This window comes from Crotalus tigris, unplaced genomic scaffold (assembly GCF_016545835.1).
Source record: "Crotalus tigris isolate CLP2741 ecotype Arizona unplaced genomic scaffold, ASM1654583v1 scf7180000020347.5012614909:4044961, whole genome shotgun sequence".
NCBI lineage: Eukaryota > Metazoa > Chordata > Lepidosauria > Squamata > Viperidae > Crotalus > Crotalus tigris.
Window position 1 is genome coordinate 391,485 of NW_024097978.1, and position 23,096 is coordinate 414,580.

General features: G+C 38.9%; 1 protein-coding gene and 1 long non-coding RNA gene across 2 annotated transcripts in view; one reads left to right on the forward strand and one right to left on the reverse strand.

Annotated features, from left to right (window-relative positions):
* The first annotated feature begins 1,743 nt into the window (after positions 1–1,743).
* AICDA (activation induced cytidine deaminase) overlaps positions 1,744–23,096 on the forward strand; it is a 39,284-nt gene continuing 17,931 nt past the window's right edge. The window contains exons 1-2 of the mRNA XM_039366679.1: positions 1,744–1,859; positions 22,890–23,037. Coding sequence (XP_039222613.1) covers positions 1,852–1,859; positions 22,890–23,037 — 156 coding nt within the window. The 5' untranslated portion in view covers positions 1,744–1,851. The remainder of the gene's footprint in view (positions 1,860–22,889; positions 23,038–23,096) is intronic.
* On the reverse strand, positions 12,455–23,024 carry LOC120318701. Its single transcript, XR_005559571.1, has 3 exons — positions 22,966–23,024; positions 16,093–16,183; positions 12,455–13,835 (listed from the first exon to the last, which is right to left on the reverse strand). It is a non-coding gene; the product is annotated as an uncharacterized LOC120318701 (long non-coding RNA).

Consider the following 23,096-nt stretch of genomic DNA (forward strand, 5'->3'; position numbering starts at 1 on the left):
TAGCACTTATTGATGATAATTGATATTTTTATTTTTTAAAAAAATTCTACATTTCTCTTTTGCATATCAGATCTTTTAATTTGCTAAATGGCATAGCAATCTCACTTCCAAAAAAATGTATGACATTGCAGATTGCTTTGCTTGACATGGAAGTGCCCAGATCAGTTGCAGCCAGAAAAAAAATACTGTTATAAATATTTCTGAGGAACATCATATTCAAAGATTCAATGCCCAAGAGAATCAAGCAGTTTTGGTGGAAGGAATTTTCTTTGCAACAAACATCACATTTACACATTCACAGTATATGTGCAACTTTGGATTGACAAAATAAATGTCTTCTTCCAAGGAGACCATAAAAGAAGTTTTTGTATCAGATTTGTATCACCATTTTAACTCCCTCTTGATGCAATTAAGGATAGCACTGTACCTTGGAAGCTGAGATCTAAAGCAAAAAGTCTGTGGTATGAAATATCTACCAATGGGAGAAAGTAAAGTGACCTACAGCAAGTCTAGTACTTTCCCTCATTTCTAATGTTACATTAAGATAAATTGTAATTACAAATAAATTTAAGAATATCTGAAATGTTTAAAATTATTACTCTATCATTTTTTCCTATAGACTTTTTAAGAAAGGAAATCATAATAATCCTTACCAGTGACATTACAATTTTGATATGGCCAGGCCAGACTAGCAAAAGTATACTCCTAACATAAGGCAAAACTTAGAAAGATTTGTGATCATCACCAAGCACTAATATATTTAATGCCTTATTTTAACTCCTCTGGTCAATGGATCTACTAAGTTCAATCATTTGAGTAGATACCAAACAGGAATCTGGGAACTGGGAGATGATGTGAAGAAAAAAAAATTTTTTTCTATTCAAAGAGACAATATCATTTATTAACAATATCAAAACCATCAACTACAACTTGTGTTATTCAAAAATTAAATTCCAATTACATGAAGAAAATGCATAAATTAATAAACTAATACAAGGGCATAAACTAATAAAAACTAATTAAAAAGTAATAAATTGGCAGCATAGTCAGCACAAAGGAGAGAAAGGTTAATTTTTCTCTTCCAGATTCCATCGCATACAAAATGCAGCCTCTGAAACTTCTTTTTTTGTAGTTCCTATGGCATCACTATCTACATTTGCTGAGACTGCAAGCACTTGAAAAATGTACTCTAAGCCCTAAAACAAAGAAAAAAACTTTCCTCAAGAAAAAGCCCCAGAAAAGTTTGGTCTTTCCAAAAGCCCCATTAGTGGTGTGAGAAAATTGAAATCGGTTCATGACTGGAATTTATTTCTGTATTATCACCATCTCTCCAGGTGTGATTTGATTATGTGCCATCCTGAACCAGAAAAACAGCATTATAAAGTTGTCATCTTAGATACCAAATTTTTATTCTAACACTATTTTCCTATAAGCGTTGCAAATATTCAATTAATGATAAGCTCTAATAGAATAATAGTTATAAAAATAAGTAGAAGGATAAATTGGAAATAAAACTTAGGCATCTCAGTCCTCTTGCTATAAATATTAGCTATATTTGTTGTTGTCTGTGGTATTTATATGAATTCATGTATATATATTGGGGGTGGGGGGATTGATCACATTCAAAGCTAAAGAGCCAATCAACATCAAATATCTTTTCAATATGGGAGCACACACCTCCAGTGAACTGTGTAACTCCACCTCAGAAAGACTAACTTCTAACGGGGTTCAGAGCTACGCGAAGGCACCCATCTCTTGATACTTCTCATTTCTAGTCAAAGGAATCCTCAGGCAAAGAACTGGTGGTGCTTGGTGACTCAAAGAGATTCCCCACAACAACCCTGTACAGTCATGGACAGGTAAATCCTCTCCTTCTGCCCCTGGGCAAATTGTTAAAACCACCAATTCATGTTATGAATTTATTGTTTCTCCTCTTCTGACTCAGCTTTCCAGATGGCTCCCTCCCATCATTAATCAATTCTCTGAGGCCACCAGTTTGGGGTTGGGTTTTTTTTTGACAATTCTTTTCTCTCATTATTATTTTTGTCTTTTATCTGTTAAGGTTTCTCTATTCTTTCTTGTACATAGTCTTTATACTTTGTTTTTAATGCAATTTGTTCCATAAAGTTATAAAAATAAGGTAGACCGCTAATGATTGTTATTTCCCTCAACTCAATGCCTTTTTAAAGAAGTTAAAAAAAAAAAAGCCACCAGCCATCCTAGGACCTTAGTATAAGCAAGGAGGGATTCAAGTAGGAAAAGGGAAAAAGGAGAGAGACATACTTAAACTTTGGTTCCTTTCCTACTAAGAGCAATTTAGTTGACAGATGAATTCTTTGTAATTCAGATCTTCCTAAATCAGGAATAGTTTCTAAAGTAAAGACGAGTGGGCCTAAGTATAGATTTTCTGTACCTGTTCACCTGTTGTTTTCCTGTGTGTATATTTCTTCTGGGTAACTTTATTTAAATACAACATTTCTGAATCTGAGTTATTCATAAATATCTATCTGTCTACATCCTTCTGTCCCAATATTTCATGCAAAATGGGACTGCAGCATAAGTTATTTAAATGTTTATAATTTAAAATATTTTAGTCAGATAAATAGATTTTAACATTAATAATGCTCCTTTCACCTGACTGATTTTCAACAACTGGTGTACAGTATTGCTTGCTAGATTCCTTTTATGATATATTTAGCCTTAAATGTGAGCTCTATAATTAGTAAGTTCAAAAAAACCCCCATGATTCATGAAACATTTCAACCCTTACGTGGATGTTTGCATTATCTCTGAGAAGAGGAGCTTTCATTAAGTGTCCCTTGGCTGCCTGATTTCTTTATATTGAATGTAATAGTAGGTAAGAGAAATAGATCCCCTATGATGTCTGCAACAAGCACAAAAACAGATCTCATTTTGTAATTGAAAACTTGTGCTATTATTCAAATCCCCCCTCCCAGCAATCTGTCTCATCCTGTGCCCTCTATAAAATTATTCTTTCAGGAAAGAGTGAAAATTCTGGTAGATCTAGGTCAGTGGTTATTAACCTTTTTGAATGAATCGCCCTCTTGAGCCAATGAGGAATTTGTCATCGCCCCCCTCCCCCAACATAACCTTTCAATTACAACATAGGAAATAATTCTTCAATTTATGCAAACACTTTTTTTGTTTTCTTTAAAATTGTCATCAGGACATATGATGCAAATAATTTATTTCCAGTCTTTTTCCCATATCTCAACTGTGTGAAAAATTTTGGTGCCACCCGTCACTTTATTCCCAAATTTCATGATACATGTATTTCATTATTATCTTATTTATTCAAGACACTTAAATGTAATGACCACTGAAAACAAAATTCAATTGTAAGAAAGTGAAATGCCCGAAAAGAAAAACAGTAACATTTAATGATTGAATTACAAGTGAAATTTAAGATGCAAAAAGAAATATAAAAAGGGCATAAGAACAAACCGCAATGCAAGAACTAAGAATTTCAAGACGAAAACTCTGAAACTAAATTAAGATTTGAGGAAAGTATATATAGTCACGCACACTGTAAAAAGGATTAAAAAGACACAAAGAAAATATAATATCAAACTGGAGTGCATGCTAAAAAAGTACAATACAAAGAGACACACAAAACAGCATACAATGTTTTGAAAGAAGTGCTCCCCCCCTCCATCACTGCCCATTCTGGCCAATGGCACGCCACTGTATCGGTAGAGCAGGGGTAAGCAACCCAAAACACTCAAAGAGCCACTTGGACCCATTTCCCACCGAAAACAAAACACTGGGAGCCGCAAAACCCTTTTGACATCTAAAATGAAGATAACACTGCATATATCCTTTTTTTACCTTTATTATATATATCTTCAGTGTTATCTTCATTTTAGATGTCAAAAGAGTCTCTCTCTCTCTCTCTCTCTCTCTCTCTCTCTCTCTCTCTCTCTCTCTCTCCCTCTCCCTCCCTCCCTCTCTCTCTCTCTCTCTCTCTCTCTCTCTCTCTCTCTCTCTCTCTCTCTCTCTCTCTCTCTCTCTCTCTCCCAGGTTAAGAACCACTGATCTAGGTATTCACCAAGGAATTATACAAGTTGGAAGATGCCAGTTAGGCCACTGGATCCAGTTGACTCCCTGCTCAATGCAGGAATTCAAATTGAAGCAATCCTGACATTTGGCTGTCAAGGTTCTACTTAAACTGAGGAAACTTAAGGTTCTTGTCAAGGTTCCATTTAAACCCAGTGGGGAACAAACCACTTCTTTGGGTTCCACTTTGAAACTGTTATTTGTATCAAGAAGTGGAGGCTCTGTTTTTGTTTTTTTCCAGTATTCATTGGAAAACTGCTTTCTTGTAATTTATTAATAATCTGAACAAATTCCTCATAATTAATATTTCCCAATTAAAACTGGGCACAAATAGCCTTTTGAAATTCTCTACAATACTATATTTGAGGATACATGATTTCTCTATATTCTCTATTTAGCTATAGGGCTCATAACCCACTGGAACTACATAGTTACAGTTTGCAAAACTGATGTGTTGTGATTTGTACTGAGTTTCAGCTGAGGCAGAAATCTGTGGCACAATATTGTAGGATCACAATGGTATAATGCCAATTTGGAAAAAGTAATAAATCCTCACATAAAAGCATCCACTGTTCTCTCACAGCCAGTAGGTACAATATGTTTTAATTTACAATGCATCAATTACAACCCCCAAAATAGAAGGGCATTATAATAACTGCTCCTAATGGAGGAAATAGCTCTATATATGTCCATGGCCTTCTAATCTGAAAACATAATTTCAAAGTGGCAATAATGATGATGTTATCCATTGAGTCATGTCCAACTCTTGGCAATTCTATGGGTCAGGTGTTTCCACATCTTCCAATCTTGCACTATTTCTTTGAGTTGTTTTGGCTGGTGCCAGCTTTGATGGTGTCCAGCCACCTTGTTTTTTGGTGGCTTGTTTTCTTTGTACTGCTAACTCTTTCAAACACAATTGCTTTCTCCAGTGAATTCCCTTTGCTTTATAATATAATGCTTGTATAACGTAGTCACAATTATTTCTATATTTATGTATTAGACCACATAGAATCATAGAATAATAGGGCTGGAAGGGACCTTTGAGGTCTTCTCTTCCAACCCCATTTCCAAGGCAGTAGTCTTTATACCATCCTGAACAAATGGATGTCTACTCTTTTCTTGAAAACCACCAGTGATGGAGCAACCATCAGTCCAGGAGGCAAGGCATTTCATTGATTGTTCTCACTGTCAGGAAATTTCTCCTTAGGTCCAGGTTGGCTCTCTTGTCCTGCTTCTTGTCCTGCTCTCGGTATTTTGGAATCAACCTGCTCATCTCTAACTATCTGTCAAGTATTAGAAGATAGCTATTGTGTCACCACTAATCCTTTTCTTTGTTAGGCTAGACATACTTAGTTCCATTAACCACTCAGTATATGATTTAATCTCCAGACCCCTTGTCATCTTTATTGTTCTTCTCTGAATTATTTCAAGGTTCTCAGCCTATTTTTTTTGTCTGTGGTGACCAGAACTAGATGCAGTATTCCAGTGTTGCCTCACTAGTGCAGTATAAAACAGTACTACCATTTCTCATGATCTTGATACTATCCCTCTGTTGATACAGTGTAGAACTAACTTGACTTTTTTGGCAGCTGCAGCACACTGCCAGCTCATACCTAAGTGGTGGTCTGCTAGGACACCTAGATCCCTCTCATAGTTACTAATGTTAAATCAGGTACTACCTATTCTATATCTCTGTGTTTGGTTTTTCCTGCCTAAGTGCAGAACCTTACTTTTCTCACTACTGAACTGTATCTTATTAGATAAGGCCCATTGCTCTAGTCTGTCAAGAGCCTTCTGGATCTTGAATCTATCTTCTAAAGTGTTAGCAATTCCCCCAACTTGTTATCTGCAAATTTGATGAGATCTCCTTCTGTCCCCTCATCTAGATCATTTTTGAAGATATTGAAGAGCACTGGGCCAAAACAGAACCTTGTGGTACCCCACTGCATGCATCCTTCCATGTATATGTACAGTAGCTCCATTGAGGGCTATACACTGAGTGCAGTTAGTCAGCCAATTGCAAATTCAGGTGGTGATTGTACTGTCTATCTGACATTCAGCTCAGTCATATTTTAATTTTATTATTGCTATAAAAGTTCTGATGGTTGAGCACATTCATAAGTCCCTTGGACTGTGTTCTGGATAGTGGGCAAGCTATAAATATTTTGATTGAATGAATGCTAAGACTTGTGTTTTATCATTGTTTTGATCATTCTTGCAAGATTTCTATTATGAAGACAAAATAGGGTTCTCACTACTGCTGAGAGTTCATCAGAAAAAAGATGATGCTGAGTTAGAATTATTTTTAACCCATTCACTCCTGTTTTGCATTGCCTTTGAGGGTGGCAAATGTCTCACTTTATTGAGCACAGTTGTTCACAGCCCTGCCCTTCTCTTCACAGTCCTGATTTGGAAAGTCATCATGTAGTAAGAATGTTGAATTATAGAATGAGTTAATACAAACTGTAAGGATTTATCATTTGCTTGGAGAAAATCAGAGATTCTTCCCAACACAATATTTATATTCACTTGTCCTTTAGAGTCTGTTTCAATTTTCCTCCAGTTTGGGAGAGCAAGTTCAGTAAATCCACCTATGTCCACAGGGCGAGTGTTTGTGTGTGTGTGTGTGTGTGTGTGTGTGTGTGTGAGAGAGAGAGAGAGAGAGAGAGAGAGAGAGAGAGAGAGACAGAGACAGAGACAGAGACAGAGACAGAGACAGACGGAGACAGACAGACAGAGACAGAAACAGAGAGACAGAGAGAGAAACAGAGAAACAAGAGGGTGGTCATGGCAGCAAAACTGAAACCCTGTCCTTTTTGTGGATGTGCTGATGTTACACACACATACAAAGAAGCGTGGCTTTGATCATGCTGCTGTGGCCACAATACATCCATGATCATCAGAAAAAAATGGATTCCTTACAGCATGAATTCCTGTGATGTAAATTTTGTGTAGATTTACATTCCAGACTATTTCAGCTTTTATTTTTTAAAAAAATGCATGTTAACAAATAAAAATTCTGAACGTTTAACTAATTGCAAATTTTGTTTTTAAAAAATAAAGTATTAATGTTATAATGTTTATCTTAAGGATAAGAAAAACTAAGCCTCTGTAGTGATAATTTGCACAGATGTAAATTATTATTATTTCTATTTTATATGTATTTGTTTTAGACATAATATATTCTGTAATAATTTTATTGTAGCAACAAGGGGATTCCTTTTTTGTTCCTACTGTGGGATGAGACTCCTTAATAACCATTTTTAGGCATGAATACTGTAATGCAGGGGTGTCAAACTCAATTTCATTGAGGGCCACATCAGTATTGTGGTAGCCCTTGGGGGGGTGGGGTGTGTGGCCAGGTGGGTGCGGCCTACTGGGTGGGCATGGATTGAGTGGATGTGGCCTATTGGGTGGGCATAGCCAGCTCTATAACGTTTGCATCAAGGGTTCCTGTGGGCGCCTGGGCAGGTATGGGACAGATCTGAAGGTCTCTGGCAGAAGGAGGTGGGACCAGGGCAAGTGCCAAGGCATGGTCCATTGGAGGAGCCTTACTGTTCCTCTCAGGCCATGAGGGGGGAGGCTGGATGGTGGTGCGGGCTGCCCAGAGCCCTGAGCAGCAGAGGTCAAACACCCAGCCTGGCCCTTGAGTACCCACGGCATCAAGCCCAGCCCCACTTCCCCAGGCAATCACCCAGCTGCACTTGTCTTCTCCTCAAGGCTGCTGCTGCTGTTCTTGCTCTCCTTAGCCAGGTTGCTCATGATAGGTATGAGGGCAAAGTCAGAGGGAGGCCCATTCCCTCTCCATGGGAGGATACCTGGCTTTGTATCCAAAGCTTCCTTAGCAATAGGATGGGAGACCCCCAGGATAGTCCAGGAGGAGGGTGCAAGGGGATGGTGAAAGGACAGTAGGGCAGGACTTCCCTCAGACCCTCCCTCTCCTTCTTTCCTTCCTTCCTTCCTTCCTTCCTTCCTAAGTACAGAGTGGTGGGAAAATATTTGAAATGAGGGAAGGAGAAAAACAGGCAAGAAACGCAGCTGGGGAGGTGTCACCCTTCGTGAGGAATGAAGAAACGCACCATAGCCTGGAAGTGGCCAGCAAATGGCCCTCGCCTATTTCACATATCCGGCTTAGTAGGCTCACAGTGGGGTGCTCTCCTCACAGCGCTGAGAGGTTGAGCCGAGCGGTGCAATGCTCGCCAGCTTTACATCTTGCTGCCTGCTGAAACTGGGCAGGCTGGGGGCTAGGCAGCATTGTACTTCTCATCAGTTTTGTGCAACCTGGCTCAGCTCTTGGCGCTGTGAGGAGAGCACCCTGCTGCCTGTCAAAACTGGGCAGGCTGGGGGCTGGGTGTCATCATGCTTTTTTTGGATTTACACTGCCCAGCTCAGCCTCTCACTGCTGTGAGGAGAGCGCCCTGCTGCTTGCCGAAACCCCTCCCCCAGAGCCCATCAAGCTGGATATATGAAGTAGGCGAGGGCCATTTGCTGGCCACTTCCAGGTGATGGTGCATTTCTTCATTCCTCACAAAGGGTGATACCTCCCCAACATGCACACAGGGGGCAAGGCCGATGCGGCAGGGGCTGGTTCCTCGCTGTTTCCAGATGGCTTTGTGGAGCTAAGACTGAATGTGTTTCAGCATAGATGTCCACCATGAAATTGTACATTGGCTCCCGGCTGGCCTGGGCCAGGGCCAAGGCAGAGGGGGCTGTTCTCTCACTGTTTCCAGGATGGCTTTGCGGGCCACACGAAACCACTTCGTGGGCTGCATCCAGCCCCCAGACCTTGTGTTTGACATGTCTGCTGTAACGTCACTTGTGTCTCATTCTAGCCCTCACAGAAATAGCCAAAAGTTCTCTTTAGCCTGTTGACTGTTAAAGTGGTGTTTTCCCTCTTCTCTCAACTAAAAACCTGTAGTTCAGACCATTTATTTAACTCTATGTAGGCCAAGATACTTTGATCAGTGCTGGATTTAGACTTGGTGAGTCCTAAGCTAAATAAAACTTGGAGCCCTTTTGTTAAAAAGCTACACCAGATGATCTCACAAACCTACATATCAAAACAGGATTGTGGGTCACCACAAAAAATTGAAAACATATATATGCCTTTTAATTATATATAAATTATATATAAAGCCACATAATTGGTAGATGGTTTTAAAAACTATGTTGTTGTTGTTAGTTGCGAAGTTGTGTCCGATCCATCGCAACCCCATGGACAATGTTCCTCCAGTCCTTCCTATCCTCTACCATCTTCTGGAGTCCATTTAAGCTCATGCCTATTGCTTCAGTGACTCCATCCAGCCACCTCATTCTCTGTCGTCCCATTCTTCTTTGCCCTCAATCTTTCCCAGCATTAGGCTCTTCTCCAGTGAGTCCTTCTTCTCATTAGGTGGCCAAAGTACTTGAATTTCAATTTCAGGATCTGGCCTTCTAAAGAGCAGTCAGGGTTGATGTCCTCTAGGACTGACCGTTTTGATTGCCTTGCAGTCCAGGGGACTCGCAGGACTCTTCTCCAGCACCATAGTTCACTCAATTCTTTTGCGCTCAGCCTTTCTTATGGTCCAACTTTCACAGCCATACATTGCAACTGGGAAAACCATGGCCTTGACTGTACGTACTTTTGTTGGCAGAGCGATGTCTCTGCTTTTTAGTATGCCATCTAGATTTGCCATAGCTTTCCTCCCCAGAAGCAAGCGTCTTTTAATTTCTTGGCTGCAGTCCCCATCTGTGGTGATTTTGGAGCCCAGGAAGATAAAATCTGTCACTACCTCCATTTCTTCCCCATCTATTTGCCAGTAATTGAGAGGGCTTGATGCCATGATCTTGGTTTTCTTAATGTTGAGTTTCAAGACAACTTTTGCACTCATCTTCTTCACCCACATCAAAAGGCTCTTTAGTTCCTCTTCACTTTCTGCCATTAGAGTGGTATCATCTCATATCTTAGGTTGTTGATATTTCTCCTGGCAATCTTAATTCCAACTTTTGATTCATCTAGCCCTGCCTTTCTCATGATGTGCTCTGCATATAAGTTAAATAGGCAAGGTGACAGAATACAGCCTTGCCGGACTTCTTTCCCAATTTTGAACCAATCATTGATTCCGTGTCCAGTTCTCACTGTTGCTTCTTGACCCGCATATAGGTTTCTCAAGAGACAAATAAGATGGTCTGGTACTCCCATCTCTTTAAGAACTTGCCACAATTTGTTGTGATCCACACAATCAAAGGCTTTAGCATAGTCAATGAAGCAGAAGTAGATGTTTTTCTGGAACTCCCTAGCTTTCTCCATGATCCAACATAAGTTGGCAATTTGATCTCTAGTTCCTCTGCCTCTTCAAAATCCTGCCTGTACTTCTGAAAGTTCTCGATCCACATACTGCTGGAGTCTAGCTTATAGGATTTTAAGCATAACTTTACTTGCATGTGAAATGAATGCAATGGTGCGATAGTTTGAACATTCTTTGGCATTGCTTTTCTTTGGAATTGGAATGTAAACTGACCTTTTCCAATCCTGTGGCCACTGTTGAGTTTTCTAAATTTGCTGGCCAATTGAGTGTAGCACTTTTACTGCATTGTCTTTTAAGATTTTGAATAGCTCAGCTGAAATACTGTCACCTCCACTAGCTTTGTTGTTGCTCAGCTTTCTTAAGGCCCATTTCACTTCACTTTCTAGGATGTCTGGCTCGAGGTCAGTGACCACCCCATTGTGGTTATCAGGGATGCTAAGCTCATTCTTGTATAGTTCTTCTGTGTAATTTTGCCACCTCTTCTTAATCTCATCTGCCTCTGTTAGGTCCCTGCCATTTTGGTCCTTTATCATGCCCATCTTTGCATGAAATGTTCCCTTCATATCTCCAATTTTCTTGAAGAGATCTCTGGTTCTCCATATTCTTCTATTTCTTTGCACTGTTCATTTAAGAGGGGATTCTTATCTCTTCTAGCTATTCTCTGGAATTCTGCATTCAGTTGGATGTATCTTTCTCTTTCTCCCTTGCCTTTCGCTTCCCTTCTTTCCTCAGCTATTTGCAAAGCTTCCTCAGACAGCCATTATGCTTTCTTGCATTTCTTTTTCTTTGGGATGGTTTTAATTGCTACCTCTTGTACAATGTTGCGAACCTCTGTCCATAGTTCTTCAGACACTCTGTCTATCAGATCTAATTCCTTAAATCTATTTGTCACCTCTATTTGTCACCTGTATATTCATCAGGGATATGATTTAGTTCATACCTGAGTGGCCTAGTGTTGAAAACTAGTGTTTAAAAACTATAGGATACATAAAAGCTATATAAAATTCTAAAAGCATCCTACTAGAAAAAAAATCTGAAATTTGTGAGGCTGTGTGAAAGGACCTATACCAGTGTTTGAAAATAACACAGCTTGTATACAGATAACAACAAGTGAGAGTAAAAACAAGAAGCAAACATGTTGATATGATATATTGTAATGTCAGAGAGGCGGTGAAAGAAAATGTAATAGACCTAATTTTACATATATTCAAAAGTGCATTGACAATGTCTGTGTCCTTAAAAGCATTGTTGTTAATGAAAAACTGTGGCTGACTTATGAGGTCCGCAAGATGCTGAAAGCACGAAATGTGGCTTTTAAACCCAGTGATATGCTGGCACTTAGAACACCCAGAGCTAATATGAAAAGTGCCATAAAAGGTGCAAAGCAAGCCCACTGTCAGAAAATTCAGAACTTTTTTTAGGACCCAACAAACACCAGATGCATGTGGCAAGGAATCCAGGTCATTACGGATTACAAGATAGCTCCATCGAGATGCAAGGATGACACAGACTTTCTAAATGAGCTGGATACATTTTTTGGAAGATTTGAGGCATCAACTAGCACTTCTGCTAGGAAAGCTGTGCCCCATCCTGACAAGCAAGTGCTTAGCTTTGATGTCACCTCTGTCCGGAAAACACTGCAGAAAGTTAACATTCAGAAGATAACTGGTACAGATAATATCCCTGGGCAGGTTCTAAGGGAATGTGCTGATGAGCTAGCTTGTGTTCTTACAGATATTTCCAATCTCTCATTGCAGCAGGCAGAGGTCCCATCGTGTTTTAAGATGGCCATTATTCTGCCAGTGCCAAAAAAAGTCTACAATTACAAGTATCAATGATTACCATCCAGTTGCACTGAAATCCATCATTATGAAATGCTTTGAGAAGTTGTTGAAAGAAAAACTTCATCAGGGTCTAATCCAAGCTGGGAATAAAAAGAATGGAGACTGCTTTAGAAAGAAGGTTGTAGTTTATTGACGAGCAAAGCCAGACAGAAGCATGGCTGTGGAAAGCTGACCACATGTTGCTGGGAGTGGTGGGTTTTTATACCTTCCTGGGCTTTTATATTTGGAGTTGTTCCTGTTTGAGGCTTTGTATTTCCTGTGTCATGTACTTTGACCTGAGTCTGAGTGTGCCTTGCTAGTATTCTGATGGTAGTGGGTTAATCCTATTATGTCCTAAAGGTCATATTAGCTCCAGCTTCCTGGCTCTCCAACCTTCTTGAAAGGATTATCTACTGAGCTGACTTCTGCCTGGGTTTATGACTGGGGGGGGGGAGAAGTTTCTGGCTTTTAAATATCTTCTCCATTATTCTTTTGGGAAAAAATAATATTCTGTCCTTTTCAATATCCCTAAAATATTTTTTTCTCTGTGAGGGGGTGCTGTCTTCACCCTTTGTGCCATATAAGTGTGAATGACACACTTTTACTGGCACAAGATTAAAATTGATCTGGTCAGGGCGACTTGATTAACAAGCTTTTAAACTCTTAGCGCAAAAAGGGGAGATACTAATAGAGGCAGCAGAAAAGATTCCTGCAGTGGCTCCAAAAAGGGGGTGCCTCCAACCCATAAGGGTCTAAAAGTCAGAGCAAAAGTTCTGTTAGATGGAAAAGAAATTTATAGTGTCCAATATTCTGTGCCAATTATTTTCAGATGTTGGATGTCACTTTGAGCTTCCAGTCAGTGTTGTTGTTGTTTTTGAAGCACATGCCTCCAAAATTCTTCACAGCCATGTTTGCCTCAGTACATAACCACTAGCTGCCCATTTTCAAGGGTTGTTTCCTGCCTTAGCACTTAGTTCAGTGCATCCAGGTTTGTGATGTTCAATTGAGGTTAACCACTGTGCAAGCCAGGCTATTAAATTGCACATAGTGAGCCCTAGGACTCTCACTATGAGTCCACCAGTGCAACATATTCAGGGCTTGGGTTTGCAGATCTCTTTCCTGTTACCTCCTCAGTAAGGGCATATGAATTGCAAATCACCTGAGGGGGCCCTGATTCCCCCTGGAATTTGCAGGAAGTTGTGTATGCAAAGCTTTAGTGCCACGAACAAGAACCAAGGTGTTCAATACTTGCTGTGTCAACCATTCCCAAATGTCATCCCTCCATGAATACATTCAAATGGCTTATTACAATACAAATGAGGCAAGAAAGAAAACCTTACAATGAGTTTCTGCCCTCCCCTATAGTCTTTCCAGTTGTCCTCTGAGGCTTCACATGAGGGCCAATGGCTCCAGGACTCCTTCCTTCCTCCTTTCACAGGCATCTTGGGGGGGGAGGGATGGTAGGACTTGGGAAGATCTGTTCCACTCTGATGGCATTGTGGCTTTCTAGTGGATGTCTGGATTCAAATCCAATTCCATGGCTGAAATGAATGGAGGGTCTTCTCTGCAGTGTGCTCTTCTTCCAAAGGTTATGGGAGTCATCTGTGCAAGGCTGAAAGACATGAGAACAGGGTCCCCTCCCCGCTTTCTGGGTGGAGACCTTGCTGATCAGACAAAGGTATGGAGAACAGAGGATAAGAAATGAAGAAGTGGAGTGAGGGGAGGGGTAACTTGCAGACAGAGTTTAAAAAGGCATTAATACTGCAGTAGTTAAAGAAACAGATAAGACCAGTCACAACAAAATGGGGACACCACAGATGAGGACAAAAGAGAGGCTGGATTCTGGTAAGAGAATAAATAAATAAATAAATAAATGGTTTCACTTCTGAAACTGAACATTTGCAACATGTTAAAGAGAACTTAAGGACTTGCAATTTGAAAATGCTGGGCAGTTAGAGAATGCTGAAAGCTCCACATAATTTTATAACCCTAGTATTTTAAGGTGTACAATTTGTGAGGGCATGAAGAATCCTTTAACATTTATTTTAGAATGGACTACATTAGAGATTGAAAATAAATGCTTATGTGTTCCAGGATCAGTTTCATAGTAGTTTCACTGATTAATGATGGAATAAGAAAAGTAATTTAAGAAGATTATTTCCCTACACAAGCAAACTTGAGCTCATGAGGCGCATGTGGGTAGACACACCTCATATTTCAGAAGGATAGACAGATAAAATCCATTTACAACATACAGAAAATGCACAAATAAAACTTTTTCTCTAAATGAGCTTAAAACATTCCCTCCTAACAAGGGAAGGCAAAAGGGAACTCATTTCCCTTCATCCTATTTTGCTGGCCAGGCAAACAGGGTGAGAGTATTTTCCTTTTGGTGGCTTATTTTGACTTTTTTTTCTTTTCCTAGCAGAATTTATTTATTTTTTTCTCTAGGGATTAGGGACATTTAACAGTTAACATTTACCTAATAAACAAAGACTTTGACACAAATACACACACACACACACACACACACAAAGACAAGGGAAAGAAAACAGCATAGGAAACATAACTCTTAGTTTTACACAACCTGGTCATTCCCATCACAAATCTCAAATCTTAAATCAAATTAGGGAAGTCACAAATCTTAAACATATCAACTGGTTGCATAGAACAGGAGAGAGAGAAATCACTATTCCTGTCAATGCTGCAAATACTGTATATTCTTGCTTTGACAATATGCAAAACTGTCTGGTATTTATTGGGTTAATACTTAGCTTAGAGTGGGGGGGAAAAAAGCCCGGGAAAGAAAGAGGAAGTAAACTTTTGACCTTCACACTAATTGGATAATGTGACCTGTGACTGCATGAGAAGGGAGGGGTTTAGCAAGAAAAGCTTGATGCCAGCGAAAGGAAGTTCAGATTCTGGCATCAACCCGTCCATCATGGTGACCGGCAAAAATTGTAGCTTTGCAATAAAGACTTTAGGAAACATGCCTGAAAGTTCTTTGAAGTGCTTCATTAGTCGGAACCTGTGACAATTCCTATATTTTAATTTCCTTTTCCTTTTAAATGCCTTTATTTAGCCAAATTGGTTTCCCAGCAAAGCCCTGAGCAAAGACCACTCTTTACATAATTGGCGTGCATACTTTTTTTTCATTCCGGCCTGAATGGGTAACATTTTTAGATCCCAGGCTTTTAACAGTCTCCCTAAAGGAGACATCAGTAGAACCTTGGAATCAGAGCTTCCCATATTTTCAGGCAAGACTCTGACCTATTTACCCGCAGTGAGTCTTTTTTTTAATTCTCCTGCATCCCCAGAGTGACTCTTTCCTGTTCCAGCAAGGCAATCTTTCAGCCCTTGCTGAAAGGCAACTTTTGAAGCCATCCTAGCCCCTTGGCCAGGTGACTTTTGAAGCCACTCTAGCCCCTTGACCACAAAAGGATCTGGGAGGACTCTGTCTTCCTTTTCACAGAGTATGAGGGTCCCTCCTAGAAGAGTGAACTTTGAACAGTGGTTTCAGCAGTTGCCCAGGTTCAACTCTCTCATTCACTCATTCCATTTCATTTTCACACAGCCTCTCCTTTTTCCCTAACAAAAGGTCCTGTGCTCTGACCAAACCCCCATGCTTTCCAGAGTCTGTCACTTAAACAGATCCTTTCTATGATTAGGAAAGGCCAGAGGGAACAAGATCCAACTGTGAGTGGGAAAAGGGTCTTCTCACTCACACACACAGACATACACACATTTCCATCACTATCCTGGGCTTTAAAGTTAAAATTTAGAGGTATTCGCTTTCTTTCCAAAGCAGCCCTTGAGCTCAAACTCAAAACTCGTTCCACCTGGCCAGGGCCTGAGAAACCAATCCACAGACACAAGGGGTCTGCTGCGGGCAAGTTGGGGCTTACCAGTCTCAGTCCACTGGAGATGTTAGCTTGAAGTCCCATCTGGGTCGCCAAATTGTTGAAAGAAAAAATCTTCATCAGGATCCAATCCATGCTGGGAATAAACAAAATGGAGACTGCTTTAGAAAGAAGGTTGTAGTTTATTGAAGAGCAAAGCCAGACAGAAGTGTGGCTCTGGGAAAGCTGATTACATGTTGCTGGAAGCGGTGTTTTTTTATACCTTCCTGGGCTTTTGTGTTTGGAGTTGTTCCTGTTTGAAGCTTTGTATTTCCTGTGTCATGTACTTTGACCTGAGTCTGAGTGTGCCTTTCTGGTATTCTGATGGTGGTGGGTTAATCCTATCATGTCCTAAAGGTCATAGCCTGCTTCCCTGAGGCTGTGGCTGATGGCTATAATTTGTGTTGGATTTTTTTTTGGTGAGGTGTTGTTGATTCTAGGGATCTTTGTCTTTTTAATCCCATCAGCTCCAGTTTCCTGGCTCCAACCTTTCTGAAAGGTTTATCTACAGGCTTGCCTGGGTTTCTGGCTGGGGGGGGGGAGAGGTTTCTGGCTTTTAAAGATCTTCTCCATTATTCCTTTGGGAAAATACAATATTCTGTCCTTTTTAATATCTCTAAAATATTTCTTTCTCGGGGGGGTGCTGTCTTCCCACAAAGCTGATAAAGGACATTATTGTATCTAGCCTCCCACTAGCATTTGACCCACTTCAGTTTGCTTACCAACCAAATCGCTCTACCGAGGATGCTATTTCTTCTGTTCTCTATTTGAGCTTGGAACACTTAGAGGAAAGAAATACTCATGTGCATTTGTTGTTTGTTGACTTCAATTCAGCATTTAACACAATCAGTCCCCAGCATCTAGTAGACAAACTGGGCCCTTTAGGTTTAAACACTTCTTTGTGCAACTGGATTCTTAATTTTCTTACTAACAGGTCCCAGTATGTATGTGCTGGAACAAATATTTCTAACACCATTTTCTTGAACACAGGTTCTCCTCAGGGCTGTGTCCTAAGTTCCCTGCTGTTCACCCTGTTAACCTATGACTATTGTGCTAGGTTTGCCACCAACCATATTGTGAAGTTTGCAGATAATACAACAGTAGTGGGCTTTATTCAAGATGACAATGAGGGTGCTTACTTCAAGGAGGTTGAAGGTTTGGTGAACTGGTGTAAGGAAAACAGCCTAGTTTTAAACATTGGAAAAACCAAAGAGATCATTGTCAATTTCAGAAAAGGCAGACAAGCCACACTCCTCTGTGCATTAATGATTCACCTGTAGAGATAGTTACCAGCATCAAATTCCTGGGTGTGCAGTTAACAAGTAGGCTGGCTTGGTCGCTCAACAGCAAGACATTGGTGAAGTGGGCACAGCAGCACCTGCATTTTCTGCATCACATGAGAAAAGCACATCTTCCTTTCCCTGTCCTTACCACTTTCTACGGAGGGACAATCAAGAGCATCCTGTCATACAGCATCACAGTCTGGTTTGGAAGCATCACAGCTTCAGACAGGAAGGTGGTGCAGAGAGTGGTGAGGATGGCTGAAAAGATTATTGGAAGTTCCCTCCCTTCTATCTAGGACATAGCATATAAGTGTTGCTTGAGCTGGGTCTGCAAAATTATCTGGGACACTACACATCCTCTACACGACCTGTTTTCTTTGTTACCTTCTGGGAGGAGGCTTCATGGTATCTGAAGCAGAACATCCAGATTCAGTCACAGTTTTGTTCCATACAGTATTAACCTTGTGAACTCTAAAGCTTCCTCCTTCTATTATGTATTCAAATGGACAGTGATTAATATTTATATGTTACTTATATGTAAGGGTGTAAGACTATACATATATTATATATAATGTTTAAATGTGTGTTATGTGTGTGTACACTTTGAGGGCAAGCAACTAAATTTCATTTTAATGTATGCCATTGTGCCCACAGTAAAAAATGACAATAAAGGTTATCTATCTATCTATCTATCTATCTATCTATCTATCTATCTATCTATCTATTATCCATTGGAAGACTGACCTTATGACAAAGCCATTGGATATACAGAAACACAAGGATCTTGTGAAACAATTTGGTTTAAATGCTGTTCAGCTATAAATTGGAGGGTGTTAAGATAATAAAAATTTAATAGCTGGAGTAGTGAAGGATTGGACAGTGAGTAAGTACACATAGTTATAGGTAATTGATTTAAAGAGAGCTGGCCAGTGCATGAGGGAATCTGAGCTGTAATTGTGTTGCCGTAAGAGTAAAGAGGGCATTTCCTTGTTTCCCACTTTTTTGCCCTGTGTGCTGTGTGTGCTCTCTGTGATTTGCCTGATGTTCCTGCTGTGTTGATTTACGTGACTATGCTCTTGTTTGTCTCTCTTATTTACTATAAATATATTTATTTATTTAAAATTGCTGGTTCTTATCAGCGTCCCTGACTCCATTTGGACACCTGCTTCCCAATTCCCTGACAAATAATGATCTGAGAGATTGTGGATTCTTTTTTTTTTTTACTAGAGGTGTTTAAATGGAGGGCAGATGGCCATATGTTGGGGATGCTATAGTTGTGGATCCTCAGCCCTTATATTCCGCAGAACTTTGATTGACAGTGGAGTAGCTGCCTTCTATGCCTTCTTTTGAGTGACTAGTAGTTGGTTTTTCTGCCAACAAGGACAAAGTGAAAGAAAAGGAAGCTGATGGATTCTTCAATTTCTATATTACCATCCTGCATTATATCTGTAGGGATGGCACTTGTCAGATCCAGTTATATTTCCTTTCTATCTATCTTCTCTGATATAAAACCAATTCTTACTTTCTCCTGGATCCTGCCATACTACTAAGGGGGAGGGGGTATGCATGAGGGTTTTATTACTTTCACCTCCTCTATTCACTACAAAGTAACCTTTTGTTTATTCGCCTTGGGTCTGCTAACCATCACAATATAACCATTAGCCTTTTATCCTATGCCCCTCTGAACTACTCCTCCTTATCAGCCAGCTAGGAAGGGGGGGGGAGGGGAAAGATGCAGCCTCTGGAATCTGATTTATTTTTCCGTCATCAAAATAAGATTTGAGGAACTGTTGAATGATCATGTACAATGGAGCTGGATTGATGTTATCTTTCCTGGATTTAACACCTAGAAATCTGCCGGTCTGAGTTGCCCGGAAGAACTGCAGGTTGGGGGCTGCTTAGGGACACTTTAAAATATCAATTTGTAAGGAAATCCCTCAGATCCTGTCTATCATGCCTGCTATCAATTTCTCTTAATAAAAGTTCCTGTTGGAAGAGACCGTTTCCAAGAGTTCTGCTTTCTTAAGATGTGGATTGAAGTGGGTCCTTACAGTACTCCTCACCAGCCTTGTTCTGGAAGCACAATAAACCTCAGTGGGGGTGATGAGGAGTGCAATTGTGTTGACATTCTTTTCTGCCAACTCAGATACAGGAAGAATGTACATTTATGCAGCCATGAGGAAGTGCCCCTTTTCGCACCTAGGAGAGACGGTGGTCTCTCCAATTGGTCCAGGAGAAGCCTTCCAGAAACCAACAGAAGAAAGGCTAGCTAATTCCATTGTCTAGCCCTAGCTGCAAGCAAATGGAAGTCAAGAAGCTCTACCTAAACTGATTGTAAACAGTGTGTTTGAAGCTGGGTAAGAACTAATTTTTTCTATCCTACTTATTTTCCTGGAAAAAAAAGAACTCCCAAGAAGCAAAAATACCTCCAAGAGTAAAAAAAGGGAGGGATTCCCCCCCTTTTGGCTATTGGAAGTGGCGAATCTAGCTCTTTAAGGAGAAAAAAAGACTAGAAAACTGAAAAATGATCCAACACTGACACCTACTGGTGGATGAGGAGCTATAAAGCTTTTGTTTGTGGCTTTCAAAATTTTAGTAAATACAGCTGCTCAAAGAAAGTGATATTTACAGAAACAATGGATGCTTTACAAGACACGCTGCAATCCATTCAAAGGACAATGATTTTAAACCACAAAGAAATACAAAACAACTTTGAAAGTATAAGTCAACTTATCTCCAATTTAAGTTCACTTCAAAAAAATCCTCAGGAGAAAATAGCAGAGATGATTGAATATAAATCAAAGGGAAAAGGCTTAAAGATGGACTTTCACAAAATAGAAGCATATGATTTAATTCAACTGGAAGGAAAGACAACTTACACTTCAATATCACAAAACAAATTGGAAGGCAAGAGAAGGGATTTTAATGGAAAGAAGAGGGCAAGTGCTCAAGACAGAGATATTGATTTACTTTCTACATCTACAGGAATACCTACGATCGTATGGGAAAACCTTTGGATCCAGCAAAGTATATTGATCAAGAAAGATTCTGGGCAAAGAAAAGAGATTAAGAAAAAAGATGATGGGACATACCAGACAGAATACTTAAAAAAGAAACATGTGTTTGAATATGGTTAAAGAAATAGAAAAAATTTGAAACACACCATTCTAAGAGGGATGAAATGTTTTAGATACTTAAACGTGACTGAATTTAAGAAAAGTATATATGTATATATACTAATTCACACACACACACACACACACACACACACACACACACACACATGAATTAGAGTTAAGGGATTAGATGACTAGATTTATTGAATAGAATGTCTAAAGATTAAATATATTCTTAACTATGATTAAAAAGAATAAGAAATTTGAGAAAATAAATACTATTAATTTAGGAGGGATATATATTCTAAGTACTATATTATTTCCTATGCTCTGTTATTACTGCTTTTTTCTCTTCTTTTTGATTTATTTTTGTTTCTTTTTCATTCTTTTTTTTCCATTCTTTTTTTTAATTTTTATATCCATTACTTAAGAAATGTAAAAAAGTGAGATGGCTTATATGGAAAAATAGAATTAAGTCTGTCAATATAAATGTAACTAATCACTGAGAAAACCTTGATAAGGCATAAATGACTGAAAAGAAAAGAAATTTATTAATATGATGATTATTGTTTAGGAATATTGGAACACTTTAAGAAGGATGAAATGGTTTAGATATTTAAAAGTGACTGAACTCAAGAAAAGTATATATATACACACACATATAAAATGCTTTGAATTAGAGTTAAGGGATTAGATGACTAGATTTATTGAATAGAATGTTTAAAGATTAAATATATTCTTAACTATGATTAAAAAGAATAAGAAATTCGAGAAAATAAATACTATTAATCTAGAAGGGATATATATATATATTAAGTACTATGTTATTTCCTATGTTCTGTTATTACTGCTTTTTTCTATTCTTTTTTATTTTTTTACTTCTTTTTCATTCTTTGTCTTTTCCCCTCTTTTTTTACTCTTATATTTAATACTTAAGAAATGTAAAAATGTGAGATGGCTTATATGGGAAAAATAGAATCCAGTCTGTCAATGTAAATGTAACTAATCACTGAGAAAACCTTTACCAGTAAAAATATTTAGAATTTGGTGGGAGAAATAAACTAAAATAAGGGCTGTAACAGAATTGATGATAAGGCAATCCAAATAAATGGAAAGAAAATAAATGTATCAATATGTTAATTATTTTTTAGGAATATTGGAAAAATATATACTAAATTATCATTTATTAAAACAACAAGAATTGTATTAATGTAATGTTTGCAAAAAAGGATATTTCAGGGAAAGAAGAAAGTAAACAAAATTAATATATGGAATGCAGATTAAAGAAATCAATTGTTAAGGACTGTTTTTACAAATGTAATCCAGACATCACACTGTTTACCAACTATTGAATGACTTATACTTGTGCAAAAAATTAATAAAAAATATAATAAAAAAAGGAAGTGCCTCTTTTCGTTTACTTTGTTACCATAATAAGAAGATTGACATCCTTAGGCTTTCTCTTTGAGCCTCTACCTAGGATGGGAAGGATAGAGAAAGAATCCTCTTCACTGTGAAAACAGGAATGTCAGAGATATAGGCTTTCTTTTGGAGCATGTAACATCTGTAATAAACTTTACTTGACAGTTTGGGCTTTAGGTGCTTTTAATAAGTTGATCCTATTTAGATGTGAATGTTGAATAAAGTGAAGAACTGAGAGATTCTAACCAAGGTTGCCTCACATTTTTAGCCACACATCACTGTGGCTTTCTACATTAAAGTTAATATAGTCCTCCTCTGTATTTCCTCCTTTTTATAGCTTAGAGCTCCTGTAAGCTGTATTGCTGACTGAATGTCATTGGGGGGGGGGGCACTCCTGAATGCCATGGCATACTCTGACTAAAACTCCATATGGGTTGTAGAGAAAGACATACAGGAATGGAATGGGTCAGAAAGCATCCTTTTAAAATAAAATTGATAGCAAAATATGATAAAGAAACATGAAAAAAACATATTTAAGGACAGTTACCCTGTGAATATTGGATATCCACAATATTGTGAATGGATGGGTGGATGGATGGATGGATGATGTGTCATCAAGTCATTGCTAATGAACCAGGGCAACCTAATTCACTAAGCATGTCAGACAAAAATGTCTTACATGCTTTAGAAAAATGTTCTAAAACTTGCAGGGGAGCCTGTTGATCTTGTCATGCCAGCATACACTAAATTATATGCATTGATTTTCTTTTGTCCTTTTTTGTTTGTTAAATGCTTCAATACATAGGGTGTATTCTTTTGCCTAGCATAAAATGATAACCCTTTAGTTGACTAACTGCTTCTGACTTCCTTATTTTTAATCTCCTCTTTGGTCAAGCTCTTGATTTGTCCTGGGGCTCCCTATATTGACCTTCATCTATAAATGTGTGCTGTTAATTTTCTTAATATTCCTGCCTCCCTGCAGTCTTCTAATGAAGCAAAAGAAATTTCTCTACCATTTCAAGAACATGAGATGGGCTAAAGGCCGTCATGAAACTTACCTTTGTTATGTAGTAAAACAGCGGAATAGTGCCACATCCTGCTCCCTGGATTTTGGATATCTGCGTAATAAGGTAAAGGGACACACATTTAGCTCCCATTGGGTCTTCTCTAGTAGGGGCCTACAAACAAT